Raw genomic sequence first — 9,952 nt, 5'->3', positions numbered from 1 at the left:
TCAGCTGTTTAGTTTTTCCCTCCTGTCGTCTATCCAGTCATGCTTAAAACCCCACAATCATCATTAAAAAAAAATCAGAACCTGATTTTGATTTCGATTTTCCGCTTCAGGAAAGCATGAGGCAGTCTGCTACGGATACACATTCCCCACCCTGGAAATCAGCCAGAGAGCAGAAAGTGACCCACAAGACAGATTTAAAGCCTCAGTTTATTGTGAAATACAGCGATTAGGTCCGTCACCTGGCGGCGGTCGGATTAATCAGCACTGTACGACCTTGTCTGAGACGGGCTTGAAGGCAGAGGACGCTCAGTTATACTGAAAAGTCACTTTAGCGTTTCATTTTACAGGTAAAGTTCTTTCACAATTAAAAATAAAACAAACCTCATAAATACAACGCTGGTGTTACAAGTCTTTATTTTGTGTTTCATGATTTTTTTTTTTACATTGTAGAACATATTCCACAAACGGCACACTGGATATTAGACTTGATGTACAAAAAGGACAGAATCGACACATCAAAGAGCAACAAAAAGTTGATGATCAACCTCAGGATGAGTCAAGCTTTTTTGAAAACCCTTCAAATCTGAGGGTCTGGCACAGGCAGGAGGGCGAAGGCCGCGACGCACTCGATGAGCCACGTGAACGGGGCCGACCACACCTTCCCCCGTCTCACGGCGGGGGGCCTGTGGGGGCCGCGCGGGTCGAAGATGATGTACTGGGTGCAGAGGGTCTGGTCCGAGCCCGGCAGGGCGTGGTACGCCGCCGCGCTCAGGGTCTGGGTCACATCGCTGTCCGGTTTGGGCTGCCGGCTCAGCAGCTGGCCGCCGCCCTCGCGGAGCAGCGCGGCCAGCTCGTCCCGGCTGGGCGCCTTGAAGGAGCCCAGGAGAAAGAAGAAGCAGCCGTCGAAGAGCGGAGGAAGCTGGGAAATAATAATAATAATAATAAAACAATTTAGGAGACAACCTGTTATCTGTTATCCACTTTGATGAGGGTGTGCTCGTCACTCGGCGCCGGGCTGAAGCCTCGGCTCCTGGGATCTCAGCGGAACAATGATTAAACTTTCCTCTTTCATGATGAAGTTAAACGCTGAATAATTTCCTTTGCAACTGTATCCAGACGAGCTCCTGTGTGGATGCTTTGTATTTACTTCTTTACTGCCAGAAGACTTTTTTTTTTTTTTTTTTTTTTTAAGGGAACGTTCTGGAGACGAACTCTGAAGCACTTAGCACGGCTGTTTAAAGCAGCGGTGAATTGGGCCACAGGAGACGGTTTCTATTCACGGCATCAATTCACTCAGCTGTTGTGGGGTGTAAATTAGCTCTCTCAAGAGTTTCTGGTAGGAACCTTCTTCCACTGTTCTTCGGCTGGGTTTCACTTCTGCTCTTGTGTGCATTTGTGCGTTCTTTTTTGTTTTTTGTTCTGACACATGTTCCATTTCTGGAAAAATAAAATAACTTACTTTGCATAGTAGAGTGTTGGAACTCTTAAACCTTGCGAAAAAGCATGTTTATAACCATCACTGTTACCCCGCTCCCCTTCCACCTCGCCAGTAACCTTCAGAGAACAAACAGGTAATCTTTATGGACCGATACCTGCGAGGACGATTCACAAATTGTTTGTTATGTTGTCTTGTTGCACTAAATCGCACGAGATCTCTGAATGTGTTCCGGTAATCAATGGAAAATGGCTCCATAACACAAAGCTGTAATCAAATTTGCACGAATTATTCCAAATCAGGCAAGCCACGGCATCTGAAGCAGCCTGGACAGACAGCGGGGCGCGTTTGGCTTCTGCCTCCTATTTGTTTACAGGCATGTTATGGACGGAACGTGAAGCAAACACCGCCCCCAGAAGCATCTGCTGCTGCATGTATTTCTTAAATGTAACAAACAGCTTCAAATGCAACCGTTCCAGAAAACAACCACATTGGTGACAAACGGTACTCTGCATCCGGGAAATACGAGAGTCCCACTGACATTAGAGAGGGTTTTAGCTGGATAATAAAGTGATTGCTTGGTGGAAGGCAACAATAAATCTAATCACACCCATTTTGCAAACCAACACGGCCATGAGTGCAGATGAAGGAGAGTTCATTCGCTCTTTTTAAGGGTGTTGTTGGCCTGGAACCTGCGCTGCACTTGGCACTGTGTAAAAAGAAAGAGCTCTTGTGTGGCACTTAACCCAAAATGGTCCAAATTCTCCCCGAGGAGTTCAATGTGGTTGTGATCTGATGTCTGCCAAAACTGAAGCACATGATTCACCTCAGTTTCACACTGATGGAGCCACGAAACGGCTGTCGTCCCCGATGAGACACCGTCCATTAGGGAAGCTTGTTTGATCACAAAAACAAAAGTTGATCATGGAGAATGGGGTGGAAATGATTGCTCTTTCTTGGGGAACAAAAAAACAACAAAAAAAAAAAAATACAGCATGCAACAAAAACTGCCTTCAATTTTTTGTCCGACTGTATTTTAGAGCTCACAGGACAACGGCGACGAAGTTCAAGCCACATATGTGCAGGAGAACCATGTGCTAATGGCTGCAACGACTAAATCTCCCAGACGCGAGGCCGAGACACCCCTCAGACACTGAAATCACATCTTCGATCGAGTGCTGCTGGCTTACCAGGCTGCATCTGTTGATGCGACTGCGCCGGGCGCCGTCTCCCGCCTCGTGCTCGGCTTCGGGAACCCACTCCCCCGCCTGCAGACACGCCTCCACCCCTGGTGTTGAACAGGAAGAGCAAAGAAAATGAAAGTTACAGCTAATTATATTGACTTGAAAGAGCGGGACAAGGCCGTCGCTCGCCGGGGACGACAATGCTCGTGTCTGTCGTAGCGCGAGTTTGTGAATTTCAAGTGTTGGCAAAGCTTCGGTTGTTGACAGAGAGAAAGACGCTCACAGCGTGATGGAGTTAATGATGCAACCCTCGTTTTAAGTTTTAAACCGAATTCAAGCATCATCTCTCCTTCTGATCTCTTGAGGTTTTTCTGAGTTCGATTGGAGCAGTGTGACAGCCAGCAACAAGGAAATGTTTTTTTTTTTTTTTTTCAACTTACAAAAGATGCTTTTGTTCAAAAATCGTGAAGAAAAGCATCTGAAAAAGGCAGAAAGGTTCTTTTTTTGTGAAATCGGGAGGGGGAAGAAAAAAATTGCGCATTTTAATGACCCCTAACTGTCACAGACGAACAAAACGCTTGTGAATCAGCCACAGATCAGAGCGCGGCGGCTCTCAGTAAAGCGTTCCATTACGGAGCATCATGTCAGGGAAATAACAAAAACCCCAAACTTACTGTTTTAATAGTGGCGGATGGAAACATCCTGAAACTAGTTCTGGCTGAAAATAAGACACCTACCCGCACACAAATACGCATAAGGGATGTCGGAGAGACCTGAGCGTGAAGCTCGAATAACTCTTGTCATTACAAATGCATTAAGACGTCTCTCAACGCTTACAGCCAGAAGAGACAAAGAGCCTCGCAGACGCGAGAACAATTCCCCGTATAGCGTCTCCCTCAGCCAAATTATCACAAATCAGTGCAGGTGTATGTATCCAGTGTCAGAACTGAACAGCCTGGCATGAACCGGCAGGTTGCACACAAACACACACGCACACACACAGCCACCAGTACAAGAGGTGGAGGGTAATTACATTTCTTCATCCTCCTTTAATTACAAGCTTCCTTTTACGGCTACCCTGCCAGAGACTTTGGGCAGAGGAGGAGGAAGAAACTGGGGTTAATCAGTCCGGACGATGGCACATAGTGCTGAAGAGTCATTAGCATTTTCGCTAATTATGTTCGCAAAGAAAAGCAGAAAACGTTTGGAAAAAAAAAACCCCGCCGCTCCTTCCTGGGGTCGGTGAATGAGTGAGCGGCGAGATGAACCCGCTTCCTTGATTAACTGTGAGACCAGCTGGAACTGTGGTCTAATTAAGGGGACAACACGGAGCCGAGACCAGGCTCTATAATGAGACCTCTGGATCGCGCCGAAGTTAGAAAGACCGACACACGCGTCTAAAAAAAATTGAGGTTGAGGTAAAACTGTCCACCCTTTGATAGTAAACATCCACCCCGCAGTCATAAATATGCAAACCGCAGTATAAACTATAGGATTCCTGCTGCCGCTCGCTGCCACAATTAGAAAAAGTGTAGAGCTGTACAAGGAAAAGTTCAAATGTACTAATTAAACAGGGGCCTCTGTTCAGGGAATACAGCGCTTTCTCACTGAAAGTGACCTGAGAAGATCTGTACTCATGATTATGGAATATGTATGAATTAGTTTTGGGCTGGCTGTGCAGAAAAGCCTGGAGGCAAGCTGAAAAACAGTGAGTCGACAGAAACTCCCCGTCGAACGCCTTGAATGCGTCCCGTTCAGCGAGGAGAGCCTTGTTTCACCCACTGAGGGGAAAATAAAGGTAGAGATCTTAATCTGAGCAGAATCTCCAGCTATAGTGTGGGCCGTCAGATCAGCTGGCACACGTGGAGTTTTGCTTCCTGTACAGATGTGATGATACTAAAATGATCATTTTTGACAGTGTGACTGCAGATATTAAAATCTTTGTTCATATGAAGGTCAAACTGCGTGCAACACAACTGTGATTAAACATGCTAATTCTATCTTAAGCATACATTTATTCAGATCATGCAGTTGGAATCCACCCCGTTACACATTATATAACCCCGAAGCTCCCATTCCACGGGAAGCGCATCGCAACGAGACATAAAAGATGAAGAGATAAGCCGGGGCTCGGCCCGGCTGACAGCGGCGGCGTGCAAAAGGCAGGTGACAGCGAGAACTCCGCAGCTGGCGCGCGCTCTCACACATACACAAGGCCAGAAACAGATCGGATGCCACAGTGATTGTCATGAGGGAGACAAGCTGTGTCAAGTGCTCAGCCTGCGTGGAGAGAAGGCGGCGGCGGGGGGGGGGGGGGGGGATGGAGAGGAGAGGAGACGGTCCGGGGCGCACGGAAACAGCGACACAGCCGCACAGACTCACAGTGGAACAGGCTTATTGGCAGAGACAGAAACAAGCACGCATGCTGCTGTACTCTCCACACACACAAACACACACACACACACAGAGTGAAGTGAGGCTACTGACAAATACAGCAGTCAAGGGCACACCAAGGTGCCAGAAAAATCTTTGACAGCAAGTCTCTTAACTTTCCCCTGCAGCCGATTTCCTCGATATATTTGCTTGTTGATTTGGTTCAAGGGTGCAAAGGAGGAGGGGAAAAAATGCAGACTATTTATCAAGGCAAAAAAAAAAGAAAAAAAAAAAGAAAAATCAAAGAAGAATAAAGAGGTAGCTATCTTTTCATCGTCGGTCATATTGAAGACTTGCGGTGCATCGATTCCCAGGCTCCCCCAGCCCCCCTGCCCCGACTCTTCCTCCCTCTCTCTCCGGCCGTCTTGCATGTAAGCAGGTGTGCGCGCAGCGGCAGGCGCAAACAATTGATCTGAAAATTGGCTGGTGGAAAACATTCGTTAGATGTCTCTCACAACAACGCAGGCATGAAATAAAAGGTGCTGCGTTCAGAGAATTTTTTTTTTTTTTTTTTTTTTTTTCCCCACCTGAAACTTTGCATCAAAGACGGATCGAACGTGTGTCGTACATGAGTTTGGTGCTGAGGAATAATTAACACCTGAACCCTCCGGAGCAGACAGGCATGTTTATTTTTTTATTTTTTTAATATATACCAGCGATCGCAGCGAGGTGAATACCTAATGAGAAAATATGTTTTAATTAACATCCCGAGGTCAAAGTGGCAAGTGCTTCAACAGCTCCGTGGTCTCGGGCTTTTCAGATAAAACCGGCAGGCAAAATGTTCTCCGCAGAGAAAAAAATAAATAAATAAAACAAACAAGATAAAAATATTCCACGCAGTTAGCGAAGTACAATCCAATTATTTAAATTGTGGCAGGCCAGGTCCACAAACTACCAAATAAATTCTTCATGGTCGCCCCAGAATAACCCAAAATCCATGTCGCTTCATTTGCAGATGATCATCCTGTGTGAAAAAATCTAAACTTTACCATGAAAGTTTAGCTTTAACGGTTTAGCTGTGGTGATATTAAAATAACACTCTGCCATTTAGTTTCGATCGCATCTGAATAAATTGCGGTTAAAAATGGATCTGCAGTGTGATGCAGGATCATTTAATGAAGACGACAGCAGCGTCCTCTGTTTCTCCCTCAGTTTCCACTGGCGACACCGAGCTCTGCTAACCAGCTGCAGGCACGACTTTTATATTTAGCAGATATGAGTTTGCTATTGATATTTTCATCTGACTCCTGGCAAGGAGGACAATCAATGTCGAGCTGGAACCCGGAGGTGAGGAATAGCAGCAGGATTTGAGCTGTTGTGTGTTAACGGATTGATAACTGATGATCGTGCCGTTTCCTGAAATGAGTATTAAATCCATCATACCTGCTTTACGCTGCATGGAAATCCAGCTGGAAAGACCACAAGTCCACCACACAGTCAAATGTTCATAGTTATGATAAATTTTAATTTCTCTTTGGAAACTATTTCATTTCATAAAACAGTATTTATCATTAGTGAGAATCAGGGTTGAATGTCCCTGAGGGCCGACGCTGCAAGAAGCGATCCGGGTTGTGTGAACAATCTTGAAGATGACATTTAAAAAAAAAAATGATATCGGCAGAGGGCCGATTCAGCCGACAGCTCACTCCATACTTACAGCTGTATCTGACAACCCAGCAGCCGCCGAGAATCCCCTGGAGGGCGGAGAAGGTGGTGGGCATTTGTCCTTCTGGCACCACGACATGGCTCACTGGAAGAGAGAAGCAGGGCGGTCTGAGCTCTTCTTCCTCACAACTTCACTGGACGTTGGGGATAAAAGACATGTTTATTCAAGTATCAAGTCACTGCCTGCTGGCTCAACCCAGAGCAAGTCTATTCGATGGGAAAAGATGTTTTCTTTTAGATTAAACATCTCTACGTGTGCTTTTCGTGCGTTGTCTTTCTTTCTTGATAGCGAGGTGAAGCCAGGGGCAGGAAAAGACACGAGAGCAGAGGTTTCCTGTGTGTCAGCTCAGGACATGAGATGACAGTCAAATCTTTCTCTGGATGCAGAAAAGAAACATACTGGAAACCACAGAGCTGCCACACTGTTGGTACTCTGGCTTCTCATGGAGAAAGTCACAATAACACAATTAGAAATTTTCAAAAAAAATAGGATTAATATATATGCAACACCTCAACACTCACTGGTGAGGAACTGAAATACAGATATAGTTAACATGAAAGAAACACAAATCACATCTGGTTTTATTGCTTCTCATGAACTAGTTTACGACATATGGATTTACTTTTGCTCTCAATGTGTAAATGTGAATTTTTCACTGCATAAAACCTTAAAGAAAACATCTGAATCAGGTTTTACTCAGAATGATCTTCAAATGGATCATAAAAACATACGATCGATATTACGCCAATATATAAAATCTTATCATCAGACATAATAATCAGCTTGTGTGACTGATGCTAACTTCTTACACAATAATGCTACAATGTCAAATAAATGTTTTTTTTTCACCTGTATTTGTATATACTGGTCCAGTTTATTAAAGGGAAGCTGCAGATTTCTCCACCTTGTGTGGTTGTTTTATCCATTAGTGCAAGTTTCTGGATTTCAGAGGAAGCAACTGATTTTATTGGGATGTTAATTTTTGTGAGGTCAATAATTCAGGTTTTTTTTTTTCTGTGAGGAGATTAGAAAAAAAAAACAACGCACTAAATGCTGGTTCCCATCGATTTCAGGCAGACACACTGAAGAGGACTGATAAATATGGATTTCTTCCTCCACTGAATGTGGTCCAGTTCTCACAGAGTTAATACAGTGTGACTTCTCTCTCCCTCTGAGTGAATCAACAACTACGCAACTCTAAAACACGTCGTGGCAGAAGAGCAAAAGCCCGGTTAGAGATTTATTTCATAAAAAGACGAGGACACATAATTATAGGATAATTAATTTTTAAACACGAGCTTATTGCCTCTTCGTTCAACAAGTGGGCGCAGCTGACAAGCTCAAAATCAACATAATTGTATCTGCGGGGCGAAAACTTCTCACGTTGAGCAGCGGCCGTGGATTTACACGTTTAAAATCCAAATCTGGAGAAGGAAAAATAACAACTCTCCATTCCCGGAGAGCACCCAGGTTCACCCTGCTGGCCGGAGGAGGGGAGTGTTTGAGCGAGCCTTCTGTTTTTCATTAGTGTGTATTCATCACTCTGACAGAACCTCCAAACATTTTATGAGGAATGATTTCAATTACTTTTGCTCTCTGGTGTTTTCCCGGCCATTATTATGCAAGAGTGAAGGCATTGCTGTATCGCCGTGATGTATACGGCTCTAAAAGCACTTGTTAGGTGCTGCAGAACCATTGTGAGTGATAATCCTCCGGCAGCTCCTGTTGGCTTTTACAATACAAACAGGTCTGTGTGAGATAGCAAAGCCTGTAAAGCCGGGCTCTGCTGAAAAAGGCTGATTTGAGATTTTTTTTTTTTTTTTTTTTAAAGGAACAAAAAAAAAAAAAAAAAAAACACATTTGAGGTGGTGAAGACAGCATGTACACCGTATAATCTTTGTGACAAACATCAGGACCAGGGCAAGAGACAGCTCTGATTACAAAAGCTGTGTGAGGTGGTTAAGTGTGAAATCCTGCCTTCTACTACAGCTCTTGATTACATATCACAGGGTTTGGCAGTAAACAAGCCGGACCCGCCGTTGGACGGGAGACGCAATTAATTTGTGTTGTGGATCAGAGCCCGTCGCCAATAACGTGGAAACGCAATCATACGCGACCAGTTTTTCCAAGGTTTTTCTGCCCGGAAGAGGGAGTGTCTGAACTCCACAAACGCTACCTGAGCCAGAGAAGGTGTGGGCCGTCGTCCCTCCCAGGAGAAGTCCCAGTCTGGCCAGCTGCTGCTGCTCTCGTGCCGACAGCTTGGTGGCCAAGAGCACCGTGGCTTGATCCATCCTCGAACCGTCGCCCGTCTGAAACAGAACACAAGTTACAGACGTGGAGGCCTTTGGTTCTGGACGATCAGCACTCAGGGGTTCGCCACTTCCAGACGTACCTCAGAGAGACTGGCTGAGGGGCTGTGGGACGCATGAGCATCCCGGGCTCCTTCTGAGACCTCCTGAAAAATCTGCTGCATCTCCGGACCTGCTGCGTAATCCGCCGGCCGCTTTCCGTGCAGATTACTGAGGGGAGAGGAAAAAAAAAAAAAAAACGAAAAGATGAAGCGAGTCGGCGTCTCACGGTGCGTAAACACGTCAGGATTTATGCATGTGCAGAGGTGCGGACCATCTGGTGAGCACGGGGACAGTTCCACTCATTAAAAGTGTGAAAACACATCATCAAACACAAAGTTAGGTGTGTTCAATCAGGAAGAGAAAAACAATTGAAGATGCAGGATAACAGCGGTAAAGAGAGCTTCTGTTCCATTAAACAGCAGAACGAGGAAGGATCCCGATAAGCTCTAAAGCCAAGTTCTTACATTTCTTTATGCATTTTATCCACCGATCCAGGTGTAATCTTCAAAACACAGTAAATAAAGGTTCAATCACAAGCATGAAAAGAAAGAAACCAGCCTTATGAAAGCAAAGCAGATGTTTGCAATGCTTTTGTTTTGTTCGAGAAAACCAAGAGGGCTCACAGCTGGCGGAAGAAGAGCTCAATGGAAATTCAGGATCAGTTAAATCATATTACTCTTGTAAAACACTTAAAGAGTCTGGCTGGTTGTAGTTTTCATTGACTTCAAATGAGAGAACAAACTCACGGATTTCACCTCTTTGTGATATTTTTCAGAAAAATCCCATTTTCCTGTTCATCGTATTAGAACGCGCTGGCGAGTGAACACTGATCTGATAAAAGATGAACATGTACCTAAACTAATGTTTGAAGTCTGTTTCTGTC

The 9,952-nt window shown here is 44.9% G+C and overlaps 1 protein-coding gene across 1 annotated transcript in view; it reads right to left on the bottom strand.

The window, feature by feature from the left end:
* Nucleotides 1–346: 346 nt before the first annotated feature.
* The window catches only part of bard1 (BRCA1 associated RING domain 1), a 22,081-nt gene continuing 12,475 nt past the window's right edge, over nucleotides 347–9,952 (bottom strand). Inside the window, exons 7-11 of the mRNA XM_030112046.1 lie at nucleotides 9,111–9,237; nucleotides 8,895–9,027; nucleotides 6,710–6,802; nucleotides 2,626–2,723; nucleotides 347–919 (exon numbers count right to left, since the gene is read on the bottom strand). Of these exons, the coding sequence (XP_029967906.1) occupies nucleotides 578–919; nucleotides 2,626–2,723; nucleotides 6,710–6,802; nucleotides 8,895–9,027; nucleotides 9,111–9,237 (793 nt within the window). The 3' untranslated portion in view covers nucleotides 347–577. The remainder of the gene's footprint in view (nucleotides 920–2,625; nucleotides 2,724–6,709; nucleotides 6,803–8,894; nucleotides 9,028–9,110; nucleotides 9,238–9,952) is intronic.

Source organism: Salarias fasciatus, chromosome 16 (assembly GCF_902148845.1).
Source record: "Salarias fasciatus chromosome 16, fSalaFa1.1, whole genome shotgun sequence".
Taxonomy (NCBI): domain Eukaryota; kingdom Metazoa; phylum Chordata; class Actinopteri; order Blenniiformes; family Blenniidae; genus Salarias; species Salarias fasciatus.
The sequence above is the reverse complement of the archived record's forward strand: the minus strand, read 5'-3'. Positions and strand labels throughout refer to the sequence as shown.